Source organism: Budorcas taxicolor, chromosome X (genome assembly GCF_023091745.1).
Source record: "Budorcas taxicolor isolate Tak-1 chromosome X, Takin1.1, whole genome shotgun sequence".
In the NCBI taxonomy this organism is placed as follows: domain Eukaryota; kingdom Metazoa; phylum Chordata; class Mammalia; order Artiodactyla; family Bovidae; genus Budorcas; species Budorcas taxicolor.
Genome location: NC_068935.1, coordinates 78,816,547 through 78,841,183, shown reverse-complemented (window position 1 = coordinate 78,841,183; position 24,637 = coordinate 78,816,547). Strand labels below are relative to the sequence as shown.

The 24,637-nt window shown below is 39.8% G+C and overlaps 1 protein-coding gene and 1 pseudogene across 1 annotated transcript in view; one reads left to right on the top strand and one right to left on the bottom strand.

The window, feature by feature from the left end:
* Positions 1-5,956: 5,956 nt before the first annotated feature.
* On the bottom strand, positions 5,957-8,382 carry LOC128069535 (suppressor of cytokine signaling 6-like; annotated as a pseudogene).
* An 881-nt stretch (positions 8,383-9,263) lies between these two features.
* The window catches only part of OGT (O-linked N-acetylglucosamine (GlcNAc) transferase), a 40,945-nt gene continuing 25,571 nt past the window's right edge, over positions 9,264-24,637 (top strand). Inside the window, exons 1-4 of the mRNA XM_052663930.1 lie at positions 9,264-9,479; positions 12,837-13,017; positions 13,881-14,124; positions 23,563-23,631. Of these exons, the coding sequence (XP_052519890.1) occupies positions 9,443-9,479; positions 12,837-13,017; positions 13,881-14,124; positions 23,563-23,631 (531 nt within the window). The 5' untranslated portion in view covers positions 9,264-9,442. The remainder of the gene's footprint in view (positions 9,480-12,836; positions 13,018-13,880; positions 14,125-23,562; positions 23,632-24,637) is intronic.

Here is a 24,637-nt window from a genome sequence, read left to right as displayed (position 1 = left end):
CTCAGTTGCTCTGTGGTGTGGGGGATCTTACTTCCCCAACCAGTAATCAAACCCATGTCCCCTGCATTGCAAGGCAGATTCTTAACTACTAGACCACCAGGGAAGTCCCTCTGAAGCCATTTTATAGAGGAAATTATTGTTTTAATTAATTAATTTATTATTTTTGGCTGCCTTAGGTCTTCGTTGCTTTTGTGCTGTCTTTCTCTAGTTGCAGTGCACAGACTTCTCATTGTGGTGGCTTCTCTTGTTGCAGAGCACAGGCTCCAGCCTCTGCAGGCTTCAGTAGCGGCCCCATGCGTGCTCTAGAGTGAGGGCTCAGTAATTGTGGTGCAGGGGCTTAGTTACTCCACTGCATGTGGAATCTTCCTGGACCAGGGATTGAACCCTTGTCCCCTGCATTGGCAGGTGGATTCCCAGGGAAGCCCTCTGAAGGCATTTTAAACAAAATGTTTAGACTTTTACCTCTAGCAGAGACATTGCACATAATCTATTTAAGATTTTAGTAACTTTTATCTTTTTATCCAGTTTCAATAATACTGGCCCAGAAATTATATACATACATACATACATACACACACACACACACATATATATTTTAAAATACATATGTATATTAATATATATTAATATACATATTAATATACATATTTTTTGGTCATGTAGCTTGCAGGATCTTAGTTCCCTTATCAGGGATTGAATCTGGGCCTTTGGCAGTGAGAGTGCAGACCACTGGACCACCAGGGAGTGCTTACTTCAGCAGCACATATACTAAAATTGGACCACCATGAAATTCCTTCCCTTCTATTTTTAACTAGACTCTTTGAGTATCATGTAAAATTAACATTTTACATTCTGTTGTACTACCTATGTCTAATGGCTCTCTATGTATTAATACAAAAGTGTAAAATACTGCAATAAACTTTTCTTTTTATACATTTATTTTTTGGCAAAAATTTTTTATTTTAATTTATATACTGTTAGAACCTAATAATTTCAGATTGCATTATAACAGGGCATATTTCTTTAAAGTATTTTATCATCCAGCTTCACAAAGACACATTAAAAATTGTCTTTCTGAATAGAACAGTATTGACATTTTCCCTCTAAAATAACACAAAATTTTAAAAAAAGTTAACATTTAAACAGATAATCCATTTAAAAAATGGGCAGATGACCTGGACAGACATTTTTCCAAAGAAGACATATGGACAGGCACATGAAAAGATGCTCAACATTGTTAATCATCAGGGAAATGCAAATTAAAACTACAATGAGATATCACCTCACACCTGTCATAGTGGCTGTCATCAAAAAGAACACAAATAAATGTTGGCAAGGATATGGAGAAAAAGAAACCCTCATACACTGTTGGTGGGAATGTAAATTGATGAAGCCATTGTGGAAAACAGTATGGAGGGTTCTCAAAAAACTAAAAATAGAACTGCTATATGATCCAGCAATTCCAATCCTGGGTACATATCTAAAGACAATGAAAACACTATTTGAAAAGGGACATGTATCCCAATGTTCACAGGAGCACTGTTTACAATAGCCAAGGTATGGAAGCAACCTAAGTGTCCATGAACAGATGAATGGATAAAGAAGATATGGTATATGAATACAAAATGAAATACTTCTCAGCTATAAAGAATGAAATTTTGCCATTTGCTACAACATGGATGGACCTGGAAGCTATTATGCTTAGTGAAATAAGTCAGAGATAGAAAGACAAATATTGCATGATATCAATTACATGTGGGATCTTAAAAATAAAACAAATAAATGAACATAATGAAACAGAAATAGACTCACAGATATAGAGAGAACAAACTAGTGTTTACTAATAGGGAAAGGGGAGGGGAGAGGCAAGAGGTAGGGAATTAAAATGTACAAACTACTATGCATAAAATAAGCTACAAGGATATATTGTATAGCACAGGGAATACAGTCAATATTTTATAATTAAAAATGGAATATAAACCTTTAAAAATTGTCACTATATTGTACACCTAAAACCCTATATAATATTGTACATCAACTATACCTCAATAAAAAAAGAGTAAAGTAAAATAAAAATGTGTTTCAGGGAAGTCCAAAGACTTCTGTGCACCATGGTTTCACACAAAGCACATGTAAATGCTTCTAGAACATTTTAATATACACTGGCTCTCTGACAACACGTGCCATCTAATATAGATGCACAAGATTTTTAACTCATTCTTGCCTGGAGAATCCCGGGGACGGGGAGCCTGGTGGGCTGCCGTCTATGGGGTCGCACAGAGTCGGCCACGACTGAAGCGACTTAGCAGCAGCAGCAGCAGCAGATACATCTTAAATTGTTTAAAAATAAATAACTTTGCAAAAGAATAGTTTAAATGTATTACATTAATTTGATAACAAGCTTACAACTGTGTAATAATTCTTAATATGAATAGCTTATAGTGAACACAACTGGTATTATTATAATAGTCTGCATCTTCTTATTAGGTGGAAACATCAGAAAATGAGAGAGGAGTTTCCACAACAAGGTATAATCAGCATCTGCCAAAACTCAGTATTTTCCTCTCAAGTCAAAAGAAATAGTGCCATGATATTATGGCTTTGTACCTTTTCTTGGTAATATCTCAATTCTGACCTTAAAGAACAAATAGAGAAAAAAGTAGGGATACAGATATGTTTGAATGACAAAGCAAATAAATTTGACTTAAGACTTTTACCCTTAAAAAAAAAAAAAAGACTTTTACCCTTGTGGTTAAATGAGGCTAGGGAAAACTTAGCGACAAAGGAAGAAACATCTTGAATTACATGTGTCATCTTAGATAGAAACATTTTTCTTGTGCAAATGGAAACATTTTCTAGACAGGGCAATATCAAAACACTATGTTACAGCATTGTGCAATGAATAAACACTCTGCATTTCAAAATAAAAAAATATTAGGGATAATCACCCCCACGACTACTGAATCAGAGGTAAAATGTTTAATGATTTCAAATTACTCAAGACTTGGCTAAATTTAAAATAAACAAGTAAAAAACTTTCAAAAATGGCAGTACATATGATAGGCAATAAGACTTCCATATATCTCATATGGTTTAATATTTTTCTTACACAATGCTTAAGAATTTCCACACTTTTTTCCACTACAGTCTTTGGTGGGGGCAGAGGTCAAATCTAGCACATTTTACTAGTGACTACATTAAGGAGAAATATAAATTCAACTGCAAAACAATGTTTTCTTTTTATCTAAGTCAATTCCAAACCTAATGTAAACTTTAATATTGCACGAGAATCCTCCAATCCATTTATGCAAATTAGTGGTACAATCAAGTTCTACCAAGAAAATGTTGACTAAACTGAAGAAACTGAGATAAAGCGTTCACCATAGGAAAGTACAGATGTAAAAACTTGCTACCATAGGAATCTAAATTCATGTAATATTTATTTAATAATAGTTCTAGTTCCATAGGTCTTTATATGTTATGTCAATTTGTATCAGTGTTTATAAAGACAGAAAAGGCAACAATTTCTAAATTGGCAGGCTACATTTCTTCAAGATTTTTAAATGCAAGGCCATTTTTATAAAATATAGAAATCACTGGATGAAAATGAAGGCAACAGAAAAACTGAACTTTTCACAACCAAAAGGTTAGCACAACCTTAAAAACAATTTAGAAAAAAAATTGTCATAAAAGATAAATTGCAGATCTTCATTTTATTACCCAATCTACGTCAATTCATAATTCTAAATCTTTCTACAGTATAAGATTAAAGATCTTTTTTAGTGTATATGTAAATTCTGCATTTTATCACATGGGCATGTTTCTTCAACACTATCTTTTGAAAATAGGCCACTTAAATAGACCACAATTTTTATTCTAAAAATTTCTTTCAGCTTAACTTCAGGTTGCATACAGGTGAAATGTGTTCTCAATGCATAAAAATCACAATGGATAGCAGCAAAGGACTTGGGGGGGGCATAGATTAAGGAGAATCTGATAATTTACATTGTATTATTTTGCATATGATAAAAGACAACTCACACTTCTCAAACCTTTTGGTTCTTTTTAAAGAACCAAAAATGAACTCAAGACATGTTGGCAATACTTCCTCACCCCTAAACAAATTGACTTTTCTTTTCACTTTAATTTTGAACAGTTATGGCAGTGAAAGATTTTGATAGTAATGTAAGTTTATAAACTATAGTCCAGTCTCATTTCTGGAACCCGAAGTGCAAGATGGAGGGTTCTCCTAATCTTTCAATAATTCTTCATTTTGTTTGGCAAAAGCAGTTTATTAAATAAATCTATTCTGATATGCTTACATATAAAAAAACAGCACAGGTGTGGCAAAGAATGCACCTGCAGGAATCTTGATACTTGATTGGTCAGTCTGACAGGGTAAACTGCATATCCAGGTAACAGAGACCTTGAATAACAAAAAGCTCTATTTTCCCAGTTTCTGGCTGAATGTTTAATTAGATCAGCAAATTGTCCATCCATATCTGGTTGTTCATAAAAGCAAAACCTAACATTTGAGCACTCAATTCTAGTGTAAAGTGTTTTACTATGGGAGTGATAGCTGGAGCTTAAAAGATAACGGTCATCAGAACTAGCTGGAGCAAGAAAAGAACCATCTGGCATTTTTGCTAGATTTCCTTCCTTCTCCCAGCATGTGATTGGTCCCCAGCACTATCCTTATTTCGCAAGGTTTTTCAACTCCTCTGTAAAGCTTGTCACAACCATAAGACCACTACTCTTGCAATCATAACTCTTGCAACCACAGGAGCAGAGTCAGGATCAAAATTCATATGATAGCACACATACTTTCAAACACATGGACATCTGTGCTGGTAAGTCCAGCGATGTTCATTTGGATTTGATTATTCTGTAATGGTGAGTGTGGAGGGACATCATCATGACTCACTCTTGGGATTTGCAACGTGACACCTGTGGTGTCAATGAACAAGCTATACATAGACGGATCCACGAAGTTCTCTAGGGCAACGACTAGGTCCTTGTCTTCCGGATTTTCATTTTGGGAGAAAGAGTTCTCTCTGGATTGAGAAGGAACTGCAGAAACTTACATGGGAGAACTATCCAGACAATAGCTAGGCTATCCTTCCAAAGCATACATTACCTCATTTCTAGGCACAAAATATCAAACGCAGTATTTTTTTAAATTATTTATTTATTTTTGGTTGTGCTGGGTTTTCATTGCTGCCAAGAGGGCTTTCTCTAGTCGTGGCAAGTAGGGACTGTAGGGTAAGGGAGTCAGTGAAAGCGAGGTTCGGAGAAAGAACAATACGGGCACTTTAGAGGAACAGATCACCTTTAATGAGGTGAGAAGGGGCAGTAGTCAGATTAGTGAGCTGCTGCACTAACCCAAGAAAAGAGTAAGTATATATAGGCATATATGTGGAAATCTGTCTTAAGGGGGCCTGTTCTTCTCCAAGGTTGTTCAGAATAGTTCTCTCTTAAACGGCTGGGGCAAGGCATTTGGAGATCTGCCAGAGGCTGGGACGGGCTGGGAGCTGGGTGTAATCAACCTGAACGTCCATTTTTTTTCTTCCAGTGAGAGAGTTCTTTGTTTTGCATGGAATGGTGGGGAGGACCCGGAGGGGATTTTGAGCCTTTCCTTCACGGACCACCCTCCATTGTGGTGCCCCGGGTTCTCAACGCTCTCTAGTTGAGGAGCACAGGGCTCTAAGTGCATCTGCTCAGTTGCTCGGAGGCATGTGACATCTTCCCATATCAGGGATCAAACCTGTATCCCCTGCACTGGCAGGCAAATTCCTAGCCCCTGTACCAGGAGGGAAGTCCCAAGGGCAGCCTTGAGGCATAAGTCCAATAACTACAGGTTCATTGAGGGAAGATGCAAATCTCCATTCTGAGATTCTAAACTCTTCAATTATTTTGTTCTCAGCACACAGTTTCAGTCTGAAGACTGAAAATATTTTCAGACATCATTCTGTGTTGGATCTGGATTGGAAGAATGAACCAAGACTTTGAATCTTACTTCCTCCATTTTGATACAGGCCTCCTCAAGAGTTTGCTGGTCAAGAGGCTAAGGGGTATGACTATAGTGATGATTGCCAAGGGAAGTGGACCTTATTGATCTTTCAGAAGTCACATCTTTAAAAACGACTGGTGCTGAGGAGAAGACACTGCATCCTCATCTGGCAGAGCTCCCAGAGGGTGCGATCCTCTTGCCTTTCTGCTTTTGTTCTGCAGAAAGCCACCTTTTTAAGGTACCCATTAGGCTTTCACTCTTTGATCTGATCTATTTTGTTCTTTTTCATCTTCCCTGTTGATATCCCAGCTGGCCATGTCTTTACCATAGCAGCTACCAAATAAGGAATCATGTTTTCCAAACTCACTGGCTAGTGATGGTTGCTGTGCTACCATGAAATCAGTTTCATCCTTTTATTCGGGTTCAACGATTTCCGGAAGGTTTTTAAACAAATTTTCTTTGTTATGACTGGTTAGCTAATCCGGGGGGGTGGAGGTCGATCTCTCTCTGGAACAGTATCCGCAAACATCTGATGAGCCTGTGGTGCTACATCTGTGTATTCTTCCCGCTTCACTGAACCATTTGGTGGCGGCGGCCAGAGCGTGTCTCAGGTTCCCTCACCGAGCGCTGGTGCAACTGCTGCAAAATATGTATTTGTTTCAAGCCGCTAAGTTGGTGGTAATTTGTGAGACAGTAGCAGAAAACTAATACACCATTAGCGGTGTTATTAAGGTGGCAAAGTTTGGGGTTGTGGTGGAAGAAGCACCTGGTTTGTTTTAGATGATTCTGAATTTTGAATTGCTACCCATAAAAGGGAGAAAACAAAACAAAACACTAAACAGAAATCGGTGTGAAAGAGAACACACAAAAGCACCCCCTTCAACACCTAGGTCAGGCCTTCTTCGTCACCCTTCTCCAGCCTGAAGTGACTGTTCCCTTCTCAGATATTTACAGACACTGATGTATTTTATCACCTTTATAATGCTCTTCTTTTTTATGCTCTAGTGGCTTTCTGAGTCTAACTAACTGGGCTTCAATTTCCTTGAGGGCAAAGATCTTCTCGTTGATTTTTGCATCTCCCACAGTGCCTTGCACAGACTCTAGTAAATGTTACTTGATTGGCCAAAGAAGATGGTTTTATCTGGTAAGTCCTTCAAACTAAACCCTCCAGGTGCTACTCCTGGAAAGCACCTGGAGGGGGTTCTTGAGATTCCAACAGGGTGTGTGTGTGTGGGGGGGGTGTTTCCTTATTGATTCACAGTGAGCCCCACCACCCAGCTTTTCCCAGCAGCATCCCTTGATTCCTCTCTCAGGAGAAGGAAACTTAGACACAAGTATGGATGGGCCAAATAGCTGGCCCAGCTGGCAACATAACCTGGCATTGAAGAAGAATTTTACTTAATTAGCTAAGCACCCTCTACTCAGGAAGGCCTAAACATCTGCCAGTGGAATTTGAGAAGTCTGTTATAAAAGTTGAAAAGCTGATTTTATTCACCACAGATCAAACACTTGTAGTGAGGGGTGGGGCACCGGGGGGAGTGGGGTGGGGGGAAGGTTTTATCAGTTAAATTAAGAGAAGAAGCTGGTGCCCAATTTCCAGGAGAGTTTGTGCAGTGAACTTTTTCACTGCACCTGACTTTTAATTATGGATGTAATAGAAGAAATTATCAATATTACAAATTTCTTCTGCACTTATATCCATAATTAACAGTATGTGAACTGTCTCAAATAAAGCAAAATTTGAGGACCTAAGTTTTTTTAAAAATAAGAGTGGTCAGATGACTAGGTAGTAGAAACATTTTGAATAAACTCACGGACTTGTTGTCTTAGATCAAGGACTATTTTTTGGGAAATAAAAAGGCTCTGAGAGCCCCAGCTTCTTGCCTTCATTGGTTTGTAATTTCTTGCTAATGTGGCAAGCTACTTTAATCCTTTCTGGAACAAGAGATGCAATAAAAATTAATACCAAATGTGACAAAACGTCTGAACAGTGGACTTGAAACTGCAGGAGGATCATAAAGAACTGATTTGTTCAAGGAAGCGCAGCAGTTTAGTCTCTAGATGTGTGGTTTAGGTAGATGGCAAATGAATCAATTTATCATTGTTGAGCTGCCTTGAGTTAAATGGTATCACTGATTGTAACAATTCACAAAGCAATGTGGTGGAAATGAAGTCAACTCGGAAGGGTCATGGATTTTGAAGAATATGAATCTTTAACATTTTTATGGCTGCTACCTTTGCAGTGCAAACTGTCAGCATGTCCCTGAGTTGTGAAGCATTTGCCGTAATACTGTGGGCAAAATTATCGTGAACACCAAGAGGATTTGGAACTTTCGGGCTATATGGCCAAAATCTGAGATGCTTGGGTTCATTTGGCCCTGAGAAACTCAATCCTTTTAATCAAAGTGCTTAAACCAATGGCTGGAATCAGAACTAAGACGTGTTCAAATTGGAACTCTCTCTTTTGAATTCTAGACTTTGAAATATAACCATTTAAATTTACTTGCTCAGAACTGATTCATCATCTTTCAACTATACGAATGAAGTTGATGAAACTTGTATACGCCTTTGGCATTCCTATTAAAATCTATGCTCTTTGCTAGGTAGTAGACTATACCATGGAGAAGGCAATGGCAACCCACTCCAGTACTCTTGCCTGGAAAATCCCATGGACGGAGGAGCCTGGTGGGATGCAGTCCACGGGTTCGCTGGGAGTCGGACACGACTGAGCAACTTCACTTTCACTTTTCATTTTCGTGCATTGGAGAAAGAAATGGCAACCCACTCCAGTGTTCTTGCCTGGAGAATCCCAGGGACGGGGGAGCGTGGTGCGCTGCCGTCTATGGGGTCGCACGGAGTCGGACACGACTGAAGGGACTTAGCAGCAGCAGCAGCAGCAGCAGCAGCAGCAGCAGACTATACCACTGGCAAAAGTATCATTCAAGTGTATAGTTTCTTTTAAACCATCCGCTTCGCTAGTAAAAAAAACTTGGTGGCTCCTGTCCCAGACAGTGCCCTAACAGCCAGTCGGGCTGACACGGCTGCTCGCATGCGCTCTAGACATAATCGTGTTTGTCGCAATGGGCCCTGCGCGGAAGGTTACATAGGAGCGATTGACTTTGATTATAGTCATTTTGTTGGTAGCACTGGTTACCGCGCTACTTCCGCGCTGGTACTTGATTGTAACAGAAAGTAGTTCCGGTCCGTGTTGTTTCGGCCGAGGAGCCGTCGCCGCCATTTCAAGACCGTGAGAGGTAGATGGCCAACCAGAGTTCTAGGGTTCGAAAGCTGTAACTGTTGCTGCTGCTTAAGCCTGCCAAAGCACTGGTACGGCTGCTGCCCTCGTGCTCCTACCTCTAGAAACATTATTGCCAGTAGTGGCGGCTGCAGGATTCAATCACCCCCTTCTTGCACTCGCTCTAGAAGCTCCAGATGGCGTCTTCCGTGGGCAACGTGGCCGACAGCACAGGTACCGGTGTCTGTTCTACTTTGGCAGACGCCCCCTTGGGGTCTCGCGCCGTCCTCTGCCTCTCATCACTCCCTCCCCTCTGGCCATCCCCATTGCATCAGTGGCATCGCTAAGCTTTTCGGCGTCTAGCGGCATCTGATCTGGGTTTTCTGCTGTCGTCCGTTCCTAAAACATTTTCTCTCGCTTGCTTGCTTTTTGCTTCCTTTCTTGCTTTGTAATCCTATACATTTTCTAGCCTTCTGCTCTCTCGGGATCCTTCTACACCTGCGCGCTTAGACTGTCTCAGAATGGACTGCATTGGAATCCCTGCCCTTCTCGCTGCCTTTCATTCTCCTTCGCAGTCGTTTTCTCCCCAGTTCAGCTCACCGCCCCCTTCTCTTCCCCCTCCACCCCGCTCCCTTTAGCCCGATTTGGTGGTCCTCTGTCAATGTAGGGCGGAGGTGCCGTGCCAATGAAATCGTATCCTCACTTTGCATCACCCCAAGGACGAGCGCAAGCTCCTGGGTGCGCTCCGAGTAACCTCTCCAGCAGGGGATTTTGAGCAGCACCGCGCCTGGCAGCGCCTGTGTGCTGTGCCTTGGGTTGAGCGGCCCCGGTTTCGATTGGAAATTTCCAGGGGTTCCTTTTGCCATCGCCCAATTCCACTCGCTGCCCCCAGCCTGGATTTCCCACCCTGTCCTCCTCCCTCCGCTCCCGCGGGGAGCCACACCCTTTCCTTCGCGTGGTTGCCAGCCCTGCGGTCCGTTTCCTACCCTCGGGGAGAAACCACTCTAGTGCGGGGGCTTCGGCATTGACCATCCTGCCCGCCCAATTTTCGCTTTGTGTTACTTTGTCCTTGTATTCCTCCGCCGCCGTCTCTGGGTCTTCCATCCCCATTCTTTAGCCCGGTATTTCTTTATTCATAGGGGGTATATTTTTTTGAGTTTTCATCCCTGCTTGAAGAGTTTGTAAAGCAACTGGAGTGTAGCTGCACAAGTGCAAGGCGGTTGCCCTTTTAGACAATTAGTCTGAGAGCATTTAGTACTAAAAATAAGAGAACTCCAAATTATAGGAGTGTCCTTCAGCTGCCTTTCCGTATTGAGGCTATTTGGGGCGGGAGGGAGGGGGGATTGGGCTGCGGTTCTAAGGTTTCCCACGAGGTTATTTTTTTGTTGGTTTCTCAGTTGAGATATGTCAAGGGTTTTATTGTTCTTGGACATTGTGCACTAAGAGATGAATCTTCAATTGTATCTTATATTTGACTGTAGGTAGTGAGATTGGTAGTGTTCCCCTCTCGCTCAGGGATTTTTTTTAAAGATTTAAGAGTCTGTCCTAGATTCTCTTGTTCTAGCTTGCCCTTTTCTTTATTTTTTGGCCGCACCATGCGGCTTGCGGGAATCTTAGTTCCCCGGACCAGGCATGGAACCTGTGCCCCCTGCAATTGGGAGCGCATAGTCTTAACCGCTGGACTACCAATGAAGCCCCTGCTTGCCCTTTTCTGCCTGTTATTTTATTTGAGAAAGTTGTCATTTCTAGTGTTAAAATAGCAGATAGGCGGCTTTTGAAAAGTTGATAAAGTATGGGTTAAAAATAAAGAGCAAGGAAGGGAGTTCAAGAGACTTGTTTAAAATAGATACAGTGAATAGTGAAGTCGCTCAGTCGTGTCCGACTCTTTGCGACCCCATGGACTGTAGCCTATCAGGCTCCTCCGTCCATGGGATTTTCCAGGCAAGAGTACTGGAGTGGGTTGCCATTTCCTTCTCCAGGGGATCTTCCCGACCCAGGAATCGAACCCGGCTCTCCCTCATTGCAGGCAGACGCTTTACCGTCTGAGCCACCAGGGAAGCCCCAAAATAAATGGGACCGAATTGAACAGAAGCAGAGTGAGCTGGGGAACAATAGCAGTCTGGAATTCTCCAGGCCAGAATACTGGAGTGGGTAGCCTTTCCCTTCTCCAGGGGATCTTCTCAACCCAGGGATCGAACCCAGGTTCCCCACATTGCAGGCAGATTCTTTACCAGCTGAGCCACAAGGGAAGCCCATAAGAGGTATAACCGTCCACAAATGTGGATGCAGGTCTCTCTGCTCTTAACGTTAGTGGTCAGCTAGCTGTGCCTTGTTAGGAAATTTACTTTACTTTCCTGAGTATACAGTTCATTTGCCAGGTCTAATGATTGAGGGTCTAGGCTCAATATTAGCTTCTCACTTGGAGCTTGGTAGAATTTAAGTTATTTAATTTGTAGAAAGTTTCTTACTCTGTCTTGTGGAAGTACTGTGGTCAAATTCCCAAGTAATGTATCATTGTTAAAGTATTTACTCTTGAGACTTAGGCAGCTTGTTGTTGTTTTCCATCTCTGGGCTTTAGCTGTATATTCTTTATCTTTTTGTATCTGAACAAAGTTACACACAGCAAAGTACATTCATTTATTATTAATTTAGTTGCACTTTATTGAATGGTTTTATATTTTAGCATTTCTCCATTCTTTAAAAAATTCATTGCAGTTGTAGGTAACTGCTTAGTTTATATAGGGTTGTTTGCAGTGTTTTAGTCCTTTTAGTCAGTATCAGAGCTCTTTAGAAAATGCTAGTGTTAAACCATCGTGGGTGGGATTTAGCTAATTTGGTCTCAGTGTGAGTTTGGAATGGTTACAGGAGCAATATAATATAATCTTGGATTTTGATTTAAAATGTTTGACCCCTTTAAATATTTTGGCTCTTGACAGATGAATTCATCTTGTTTATCAGCTGTTTTAAAAATAGCACCTTGACTTTTAGTTTTTTCCCCTTATGCCTGTTTCTAGTGTCACCCTTAAAATAATTTAAAAATTAAGTTGTGAAATAATACAAAAGCATGAATATAATTTGAAGAGTTAACCACACATCTGGTGTCCCCACCCAGGTTAAGAGGTAGATTGTTACCAGTACCCCCCCCCCCCAATCCAACCTAAAACATGGGACAAAGTATTAAGTTTCCCAGTAGGTTATTCTGACATTATTACATCTATGTGACCTTGCAAATCACATATTTTATATTTCGTTTCTCTATGTTAACTGAAGTATAAGGAATAATGTTTAGTAGTGAATCTTTAGATGCTACATCCGATTTGTAATTTAAAATACCAAGTATTTTTGGTCATAAAATATAATCTTATTTGCAAGTAAATATTTCTGTCTAGGCGGGGAATTCTAAAAATGCCAATTCTGCACCTGATGTTAACTTGGGGGTATCGATAATGTGCAGAACATTCTAGTGCTTTACATAGTTTCAAGCGTTTTCATCTTTAAGTTTAATATACCATATTTTTACATTTTTTTGTTTGCATTTCTAACTTTTTGTTTTCCCCCCTCCTTCCCTCAAATGTTTTGATGATTCTCCAGAACCAACGAAACGTATGCTTTCCTTCCAAGGGTTAGCTGAGTTGGCACATCGTGAATATCAGGCAGGAGATTTTGAGGCAGCTGAGAGACACTGCATGCAGCTCTGGAGACAAGAGCCAGACAATACTGGTGTGCTTTTATTACTTTCATCTATACACTTCCAGTGTCGAAGGCTGGACAGGTAGGAGATGTGGGGGTGATGCTGGTGATTGCTGCCTCTGAGTGCTGAGCTTGAAAAATGTTACTTAAATATCTGAACTTGAAATTTTTCCAGTTCTGGGTTTCACCTGGAGCCACCAACGCACATCTGCTCTCTTGCCCACTTGTGATAGGCCCAGCTGCCAGTTTTCTTCCCTTCTTTTGTGGTGGTGGTTGTATTATTGGTATAACTAGGAACCTTTTCTAGATTTTTCCACCTACGTCGGCTGCTTTTTTAGAACTCTTTTTCAGGTAATAAATTATTCTTGGTCTACATCTGAGCATCCAGTCTCACCTTTGTAAGATGTGTCACCTTGAGGGACAGAAGTGTTCAGAGATAATAGTGTATATGTTGCGGTAGGAGGTGCATATGTAGTTCAAGTTGCAAATGCCATCATTAAATCATTATGATGTACTACTTTTAGCTAATCAGTTCAATTAATCAAGAGGGAAGAATTTGTGTTCTTGGCCTTTTAATAAATTGTCACTGGCTTATTTAGACATTTAAAGATGTGCATCATTGAATTTTATCAGCAAATGGAGACTCATGCACATAGCATTTTCATTCTTGATCTTATTGATCATTGTTTACAATGAGGCAGTTTGGTAATGAGACTAGTTAAGAATTTTCTCTCTTAAGAAAAAAGTGTTCCGATTTGAACTCCGAATGCCTCCACGTCTGAAAAACTTTGATTTCCACAATTTTTCCTTCTATGAGCTAGTTAAAAGATAATATATTATTATATAATGATCATTACCCAGGATCTTCAAAAACTGTTGCATAAGGGCCATACCTTCTTTCTGTAACATGCATACCCATGCATCAACACTTTTCCCCTTTTCCAGATCTGCCCACTTTAGTACTCTGGCAATTAAACAGAACCCCCTTCTGGCAGAAGCCTATTCAAATTTGGGGAATGTGTACAAGGAAAGAGGGCAGTTGCAGGAAGCAATTGAGCATTACCGGCATGCATTGCGTCTCAAACCAGATTTCATCGATGGTTATATTAACCTGGCAGCTGCTTTGGTAGCAGCAGGCGACATGGAAGGGGCAGTACAAGCTTACGTCTCTGCTCTTCAGTACAATCCTGTAAGTATAATTTTAATGGTTATTATTTTCCTTTCACAAAAGCCTAGAAAGAAGCATAGTTTGATACTTTAGACACTAAAATAGGTTTTTTTGCATGGAATAAAGTCAAGAGTTTGGAAATGTTTAGTTTACTTAAAATGATGAAATTGCTTTGACCCAGACCTGTGTTGTCATCTTTAAAAAATTCATTTTATCTAGCAAGTTATTAGCATAAAAATTACCTTATTGCAAGAGAGTCTTACATCTATTTCTGGAATGCCTGTAAAAGTACAGAACACATGATATTGTTTCTTTGGGCTCTTTTGATTAAATTTGGATAATTTCTGCTATAATGTATTCACAACAGGGAATTGATTTTCAAGGAATAGTGGTAGCAGGGCCTTAATCTGTAATATAGACTAGTTAAAATGAGATGTCAATGTATGGATCCATAACATGAAAACTAGGCTGCAAATTTTTTCCCTCAATATCCTATTCTCTCTTCTTTCAGCATAATTAGAAGTGGTAAAATAGAGGTAATAGTATGCACACAAGGCTTTTGATTAGTCCTTAAAATTTTTTTTTATCTAAATTGCAGATGTTTTCTGGGAAGCAAGTGAGGCCCAGTTGGCGGACACGTTCAGTGTGTTAGGGTCTCTGAAAGGTACACAGAAAAAGTAAGACTTGCCCTTAGAACTTTTGATGTAGTTAAGGAAATAAGATAGACATAAATTTAAGAGGAAAGTGATAGAGAGATTATAGGTTCCAGAAAAAAATTTAGGGATATGTTTCTAAGCTGTGTCGTCAACTTTTAGCTTTGCAGCAACCCAGGAAGTGGTTAATAGTTAACTGTTATGGCTACCATTTATTTAAAGTCTACTGTATGCTCAGACACTGTGCCAGTCAGACATTGGTCTTTCTTAATGCTCACAATGATCTTTCAAAGTAGATGGTATTCCAGTTTTATCACTTAAAAGTAATGGAGGGGTTATGTAACTTGGGAGCAAATAGAATGATGAAGTGGATATTGAAACCTGAGTCTGAATATCTTGAAAGCAAACATTGAAGAGAGGAAGAAAGACAAGATAAAAAGGGGAAGAGGTGCTCAGAGGGCACTCATTCCTCAAGATAGCCCTTGAGCACAGTGTGAAAACCATTCTGCTATCCCTTAATCCTTATTTTACAGGTAGGAGACTGAAGCTTAATTTAGTAGTTTATGCAAAGATCTGAAATCACTTTTTATCAGGACATCTATTAACAGTTGTTTTTTTTTTTTGAGTTAATTTTAAGTGTAAAATTTTAAACTTTATTTATTGTTTTTTGTATGGATACAGTGTATCCTTGGAGGTAGCTGATACTAATTTCTTAGGTATCCTTTTGGAGATACTCAATGGGTATATATGTAAATTTAAAGGACTTCTTGTAATTTTTATTGCAGTACTATCTAGCTAGTTACAGAAAGTTTTAGGTACCCCTGTATGTGCTGCTGCTGGGGCTTGGACCTTGTTCTTGCCAAGGTTCAGGGCTTACTTGTGCATCTAACTGTGATAGTAAGTTCTTTCCCTTTATTAATTAGGTTGGTCCCATCCTTCACTTGTTAATTGCATAGACATTCATTTGTGTCCTCTTACCTAGCCGTGGGCCCAAACGTCTTGAACTCTGCTCCCCTTTGCTCAGGTTTCCACGTGTGTGGCAGAGCAGTCATTGCTGCTGACAGTATACCAAACTGCAGGAGTATGATGAGAAAGAAAAACTAAAGTGGGAGACAAAACCATGCATTTCAGTATCTAACCTGTTAACAGAAAGCTTATCATTGTGCCCTACCAAAGAAGTAAGATAATATGAAAATAAGTCATGGGACTACCCTTGAAGGTATTGAACAGCTCTGCATTCCCTGCTTTTGTTTCTACTAGTGAAAGGTGCTGCTTTATTTCTCTGTCTTTACCAGTGAGAATGAGAAAGAGATTGTGCCTACTGCCTTGATTTCACCTAAATATATCGTAGTGATCATGCTTTAATTCATTTCAGAGTATCTTGTCTTAACTAGATTTAAGAGCTTCCCAATGCACTCTGTGCGTGCTCAGTTGTGTCCGACTCTGTGATACTATGAACAGCCTGGAGGCCACTCAGGCTCCTCTGCCCATGGAATTTTCCAGGCAAGAATACTGGAGTGGGTTACCATTTCCTCCCTGGGATCTTCCCAACCTAGGGATCGACCTCGCATCTCCTGTGTCTTCTGCATTGGCCCGCAGATTCTTTACCACTGTGCCACCTGGGAAGCTCCTAACTAGATTAAAGCTTACTGTCAAATGTCTTTGTCAGTTCAGGACTGACAGAGAAACTTGAGTCTGTCCTTAATTGTGCTTCTGTCACAGTGCATTGCTGGCCTGAATCAGAGTTGTAGTTGGCCTTCTGTGAGAAATAGTTAAACTCAGGTTATTCTGGTTTTGCTGTAGTGAAAAAGTAAAATGTTATGGCGGTAGTCTTGGCAACATGTTTTCTCTTTTTCGTTTGTCACTTTAGGTTAATGGTATGTCAGTTTGGAAGTTATTCTCTGACTTGGTTATAGAAATTACTTTTAAGAAGTAGAGCTGTTTCATATTTTTACATTCTGAATTGGCTTCCATAATGTTGGGTGATTTAATAATTTCACTAAAATTTTAGTCCATCGTATTTGAATGTACTATTGCAGCTGGTAATCTTCACATGATGACTCACTAGAGTTGCTCATACTTGACAATCCCTTTTATGAATTATGTTTAAAATGTTCTTTGTAAAATGGCTGTAACCCTGAGTTGCTATAAGGAGCCCTGTTTCTGATTCTATAGGTTGTACTTCTGTTTTGATTGTGGAAGCATAGCACTGAGATCTGCTGGCATCCTGACCATCAAGTGTTACTGTCTTTTGTTATTTGTTACTGTTGCAAGCCTCACTCATACAGCTAAACTGTAGAAAAACTTATACAGTCATCCGTTGGTATCCATGGGGGATTGGTTCCAGAATCTGTGGGTGCTCAAGCCCTTAGTATATACCTTACCACTTAAATAAAGCAGTGTAGTATAGTTGGCTCTTCATGTCCATGGGTTCCTCACCCAAAGATGCGGAGGGTTGATTGTATTTCTATCCCTCTCTGCTTTGCTCTTTTTTAAGTTTGCTGTGCATATGTCACATTTAAATATTTGAGTACTTATTGTATGTACAATACTTTGTTAGGAACTGGGGAGATGTGTTGGAGGGGGTTGTGGATTATAGCATGAGCAGGACCTGACCCATAAAGGAAAAAAGTTGTAAGCTCCTCAGATGATTATTATTAGAGTATTAATCATGAGGTTTTCTTGAGTGGATGCTTATAACCTAAGCATTCTGTAGGAACGTAAATAGCAAGTAGACTTCCTTGTCTGAAGTGGTGAGTCAAGTAGTAACAAGAAGTAAGCGTAGTAGAGGAGAGTCAATTGGAAGATTTAGAAAGAATAGAGAGGCTGAGGAGTTTGAATTTAATTTGAGAGGCAATTGAGAACTACTGTAGGCTTTTATCCAGAGAAGGCAATGGCACCCCACTCCAGTACTCTTGCCTGGAAAATCCCATGGGTGGAGGAGCCTGGTAGGCTACAGTCCATGGGGTCACACAGAGTCGGACACGACTGAGAGACTTCACTTTCACTTTTCACTTTCATGTACTGGAGAAGGAAATGGCAACTCACTCCAGTGTTCTTGCCTGGAGAATCCCAGGGACGGGGGAGCCTGGTGGGCTGCCATCTGTGGGGTCGCCCAGAGTCGGACATGACTGAAGTGACTTAGCAGCAGCAGTAGGCTTTTATCAACCCGATTTTATTTCCCATCTATGTTGGGTGTCGGGGGTGGGAGGCTCTAGGAGGATAGGTGGGAAATAGATGCTATCTTAGGAAGGGTTGTTGTACAGGAAATTCTTACTCATTTCCATCTTACCTTTATTCATACTATTTTCCCTTGTCTACAATGCCCTCCTCTTTTGTCTGTTAAAGCCCTACTCATCCTTTAAGGCCCAGCTTTTAGTGTCTCCTTTGAGTTCATTTACTTCTCTAAAATTCTTTACAGTTATGTGGCTGGTTAATATGTATGGGTTTAGTGTTGCATGAACAAAAGTTTGCTATAAGAAACTTACCAGATTAACCATCATTAACATCTGTATCTACTTTGTGTTTAAAAATCAGTTGGTAATTCTGAAACACTGTAGAATAGATAAAAATTATTTTGTGATCCTAACTCTTTGTTGAACTAGATTATTTTTGCAGCATTCCCTGTAATCAGAAATACTGTTAAAAGTTTAAAACTAGAAGCAGCAGAAAAGTAGCTTGTAAAATTTATCCAAGTAGAGTGAAGGCTAGGCTGTCTTGGGGAAATAAAAGTAAAACTCAGAGCAAGGGCTTCCCTGGTGGCTCAGTGGTAAAGAGTCTGCCTGCCAATGCAGGAGACACAAGTTCAATCCCTGATTTGGGAAGATCCTACATGCTGAGGAGCAACTAAAGCCCGTGCACCACACCTATTGAGCCTGTGCTCTAGAGCCTGGCAGCTGCAACTGCTGAGCCCACGTGAGGCAACTACTGAAGCCCATGCACCTTAGAGCCTGTGCTGCACAAGAGAAGTCACTGCAATGAGAAGCGCATGCACCGCAACTAGAGAGTAGCCCGTTCTTCACAACTAGAGAAAAACCCGTGCTGCAATGAAGACCCAGCACGGCCAAAAACAAATAAAATTTTTAAAAAGCAATGTTTTACATGGGAAAAATGTATGTGTTTGTCTTTCCACATAGATTGTAGGCCCTTTGAAGATAAGGATTCTATTATTTCCCCACAGTTTCAGGCATATTGTTGAATAAAGGTTTGCATAAAAGATATTAAGTTGGTGCAAAAGTGTGGTTTTTCCATTGTTGAAATTTGCTGTTTGATATTGGAATACATTCTAAATAAATGTGGTTATGTTATATACATCATTTTAATGCACATTTCTTGCATTAATTTTTTTTTTTGGCTAATGACTTGTTAGGTTGGTGAACAAGTAATTGTGGTTTCAGACCATGGATTTTAAATCATAACTAGGCTCAAACACATTTTTGTTAATCAAAATAAGAACAATTATAACCAACACATTTTTGCTAACGAGAAATATGTTTATTCCTGTAGCATAAAAATCCGTGCTTTGGGCTTCAATGAACTTTTGGAAAGCATTTTCTGCATTTTGCTGGTCATGAAAGCATTTTTCCTGAAAAAAGTTGTCAAGATGCTTGAAGTGGTAGTCAGTTGGTGAGAGGTCAGGTGAATATAGCAGATGAGGCAAAAGTTCGTGGCCCAGTTCATTCAACTTTTGAAGCATTGGTTGTGCGATGTGTGGTTGGGCGTGGTTGTGGAGAAGAATTGGGGCCTTTTTGTTCACCAGTGCTGGCTGCAGGCATTGCAGTTTTCAGTACATCTCATCGATTTGCTGAGCATACTTCTCAGATGTAATGGTTTTGCCAGGATTCAGAAGGCTGTAGTGGCTCAGATGGGCAGCAGACCACAAACAGTGACCATGACCTTTTCTGGTGCAAGTTTCACCTTGGAAAGTGCTTTGGAGCTGCTGCTTGGTCCAGCCACTGAGCTGGTTGTTGCCAGTTGTCCTATAAATTCCACTTTTCAGCACACGTTGCAATCTGATTGAGAAATGGTTTATTGTTGTTGCATAGAATAAGAGAAGACAACACTAAAAAATGACTTTTTTTTTTCAGTCATCTCATGAGGGACCCACTTAACTGAGCCTTTTCACCTTTCCCGTTTGCTTCAAATGCCAAACAACCATAGAATGGTCTACGTTGACTTCTTCAGCAACTTCTCATGTAGTTGTAAGAGGATCAGCTTTGATGGTGGTTCTCAATTGGTCATTGTCACCTTCTGATTGTCGACCACTGTGCTCCTCCTCTTCAAGGCTCTTGTCTCCTTTGTAAAACTTCTTGAACCACCACTGCTCTGTACATTCGTTAGGTGATCTTGGGCCAAATGCATTGTTGATGTAGTGAGTTGTCTCTTCTTTATGACCCATTTGGTAGTTGAGTAAGCAAATTGCTTGAATTTGCTTTTTGTCTAACATCATTTCCTTAGTCTAAAATAAATATAAAATACACAGCAAGTAATAAGTTATTAGCAAAAAACATAAATCAGGAAACACATTAAAATGATGTATAACATAACCAGATTTATTTAAGAATGTATTCCAATATTGAATAGCAAAGTTCAACAATGCAAAGCCACAGTTACTTTTGCACCTACCTAATACTTGCTGTTTATTTAATATTTATATTTATTATATACTTATAATTATGGAAATGATGTTAGAAAGCAAATTAGAGTGATTTTCTTATTTGAGTTCAAAATGGGTTGTAAAGCAGTGGAGACAACTCAAAACATCAACAAGACATTTGCCCAGAAATACCAGTGCGGTGGTGGTTCAAGAAGTTTTACAAAGGAGACAAGAGCCTTGAAGAGGAGGAGCACAGTGGTTGACAATCAGAAGGTGACAATGACCAATTGAGAACCACCATCAAAGCTGATCCTCTTACAACTACACGAGAAGTTGCTGAAGAACTCAACATCGATCATTCTATGGTCATTTGGCATTTGAAGCAGATTGGAAAGGTGAAAAAGCTCAGTTAAGTGAGTCCCTCATGAGATGACCAAAAATAAAAAAAAAATTATCATTTTTTAGTGTTGTCTTCTCTTATTCTATGCAACAATAATAAACCATTTATCAGATTGCAACGTGTGCTGAAAAGTGGAATTTATAGGACAACTGGCAACAACCAGCTCAGTGGCTGGACCAAGAAGCAGCTCCAAAGCACTTTCCAAGGTGAAACTTGCACCAGAAAAGGTCATGGTCACTGTTTGTGGTCTGCTGCCCATCTGAGCCCCACTACAGCCTTCTGAATCCTGGCAAAACCATTACATCTGAGAAGTATGCTCAGCAAATCGATGAGATGCACTTCAGTGCCTGCAGCCAGCATTGGTGAACCGAAAGGGCCCAATTCTTCCAGGCCACAGTGCCTGACCACCCATCACACAACCTATGCTTCGGAAGTTGAGCAAATTCGACTACTTTTGCCTCATCTGCTATATTCACCTGACCTCTCAACAACCACCTACCACTTCTTCAAGCACCTCAATAACTTTTCGCAGGGAAAATGCTTCCACAACCAGTAGGATGCAGAAAATGCTTTCCAAGAGTTCATCAAATTCTGAAGCACAGATTTTTATGCTACAGGAATAAATAAACTTATTTCTCATTGGCAAAAATGTGTTGATTGTAATGGTTCCTATCAATAATGATGCTTTTGAGCCAAGTTATAATGATTTAAAATTCATAGTCTGAAACTGCAATTACTTTTGTACCAACCTAATATTAACCTAGGAATGGATGCAATGGGCCAGGTTTGAAAAATGTGGTTCTTCTAGTAGATATTTTTTTGATACGACGAATGGATCAGAATAGGTTTTGAACTTTGGGGGAGAACAGTGGTATCCTTGAATTTTGAATTTTCTAGAAATTAGTTATTCATGCATGAACGTTTGAATTTCCAATGGGAGAATTGGATTTCACTATGATATTTAATATATGTTTTACCTTCTAAAATTGCTTTATTATTTTATAGTGATCTTGAAGATAATCTATTTTAAACTATGGGCACTGTGTTAACTTGATTTAGCATGTTGTAATGGATCTAAATGATGTAACTAAATATTTACATATACTGGGATGTAACTAAATATGACATACACTGTCAGCACTTGGATGGCATGCATCCAAGAGTTTATAGAAACTGGAGGGTAAAATCATGCAACAGTTGGCCAAGATGTATAGCCCATTAGGGTCATTGTTGGAGAAGTATTGCAAGACTTCTGATTACTATGGCTCAGAAAAGGCATAGGAATTGGTAAAAGTCCAAAGATGTATAACCACAGTAATCAGATGTAGTAGAAGGAGTTTGTATGAGTAGATTGGATTGTTCAGTCATGGTCTGCCAAAACAGAAGGGTAACCCTTAAAGTTTAGGGGGAAAAAATCATACAGAGAAGATAGCAAGGTTATATAATTCATTACTTCTCAGAGTGTAAATAGGGGTAAAAAGTACTTAGACTCATTAGAGGAGGAGAAGTCTGTAATAAGATTAATGATACCTATAAGGATTAGTGTTAGCCTTTTGTGCTTGAGGTCACAGGAGACAACCTTTCTTCCCCAAAACACCAATCATTGTTCAATGGACAGACATACCATGTAGCTCATGGAAGTGACCCAGAATGGCCAACCATAAGGGTTTTCTGTGGCAGCCTATTCTTTGCTGGCTGACTTTTGGTTCACCTGATGGATAATAATATACAGTCACAAAAGCTGTTTATCAGTTAAATTAATCACCTGGTTCTGGAAACCATGATATAGTTGCATATAGAATAATATGTATGATGATACTCTGGCACAGTTGACTGAATTTCACTTTCTAGGCCTTAGTGTAAGGCTCTTAGACCCATGAAACAATTTAGAATGATAAGCTTACTCCCTATTGCCATTGTCTTTGCTTGTTGACTGACAAGGCAAATAAGGACAAATAAAAATTTAAGCTCACTGTCCTGACCTGTCTTTCATACTGATGAACAGACTGGTGAGTCAGATGACTAGTAACACAATTGTGCTGCTAATAAAAAGTGGAGTCAACTGCTTTTCATTATTCGCCCACTCAACTCTAATGGCACTTAATACTAATGAATAATCTAGTGCCAGGTGCCAGGATTAAAGCTTTGGTTGGATGGTAATCCTTTTGTCTATAATAGTGAAATGAAGTCACTAAATAAGTTTCTAAATGTGTCTGACAGCCTTAGGGTCAGGTTTGCTGATAACTAATCACAGCTAAATATTTTTTTCCACTATGGAAAATTTTTGACCCTTGATATAGTAGTGGTTCATAATAACCTTGAACAAAATAGTTGAACAAACACTTGATGCTTTTTTTAAACATGACTACCATTTGGGGAGAGGAGAACTATAGCAAGGCCCATAGTCTTATCTGAAACCGCTGGGATCAAATGCATCTTACAATTCAGAATTTTGAGGACTTTAGAAAGATGATAATACCATATATAACCCCCAGGTGAGTCTGGAGCAGCACCTTCTAGTACAACACATATTTCTGCAGCAAAAGGTATGATTGTTCATACTGAGTGGGACCAGTAAACTCTGTAAATAATTTCATTCCAGTTCAAGTCAGATTTAATCATCAAATGAGTTTTTTAAATTTTTGGAATTTGGAATTGAGGATGAGGGATTGTGGTTCTGTACTGAAATTTGTCAAGCAGTGTCTCTAATTGATAGAAAAAATGGAGCTAGATGAATAGAAGTAATGTCAAGATATCTTTGGTTGACGAAGCAGAGTGTAATTAATGCCAGAATATCTCTGGGTTTCTAGGATTTGTACTGTGTTCGCAGTGACCTGGGGAACCTGCTCAAAGCCCTGGGTCGCTTGGAAGAAGCCAAGGTAGGTGTTTGATAGAACACATTTAAACATCAGTGTTATGGAAACTTGTACTTTTTGCCAAGTCTTCAACTCTTCATTGAGCTATCTTCACAAAACAGTCCTATGAAACTGAGGAAAACTGACGGCATGAATCGCCTCAGACTAGAGCAGGGCCAGGCTTTGGCATTTCTGTTCTAAATCTGGGGGTAAAGCAAGAACCTGAACATTTTGGAGCCTTTCTGCTGACTAGATCATCTTTATAACAATGGGCTCCGTCATGATCTTGTGTGGGAATAAATAACATTCCATTAAATCTGAGGCTTGCCTGCTGGTGACAAGCAGAGCGCCTGTGATTTGGCTCAAGACTCCTATATGATGCAGGTGCCATTGAAAATGCTGCTCTTCTAAGTCCTTTGTGGCTTGTAAGTGGAGAAGAATTTCATCCAAATGTTACCCTATAATACTGGCATTTAAAGTTCTTATTTAACCTTCCTCCCTTCATCTTCCTCACCCTTTTTACAGTGGAAGAAAGGCTGTTAAATGATTGCAAATTAATAATTGGAACATCCTCCCCCTTTCTTGTCCCCACTCCCTCCCCCAAGTTCCTTTTTCCTCTTTTCCAATCCTAGTTGTTTACCTTCTTTTCTTCCTTACTTCCTTCTTTTATTCTTCCCACCCCACCTCCTTAAAAAAAAAGTCAGAAGGACAAAGCTGGTTTGTTTGAGAAATGGACTGATCGAAAGAAAACTTGCCAAAGTGGAAAGGTGGCTTTTAGCATTGTGTTTCCAAATAATGAATTTGAACACCAGGTTGGGTTATTAAAGCTTTTGGTATAATTTTAAATTAAATTTGTAAATGAAATTGTCTTGTTACAAGCCACCTTACGCAACCGCGCTGCAGGGGTGAGGAGTGGGGAGAAACCAGAGTGCTTCTGAAACTCCCACCTGTTGCTCTGAGCCCCACGCGCATGCTAATACGTGGAGTGTATGCGCAGCGTAGCTGTCTGTTTGCTTCATCCAGGGAGGGA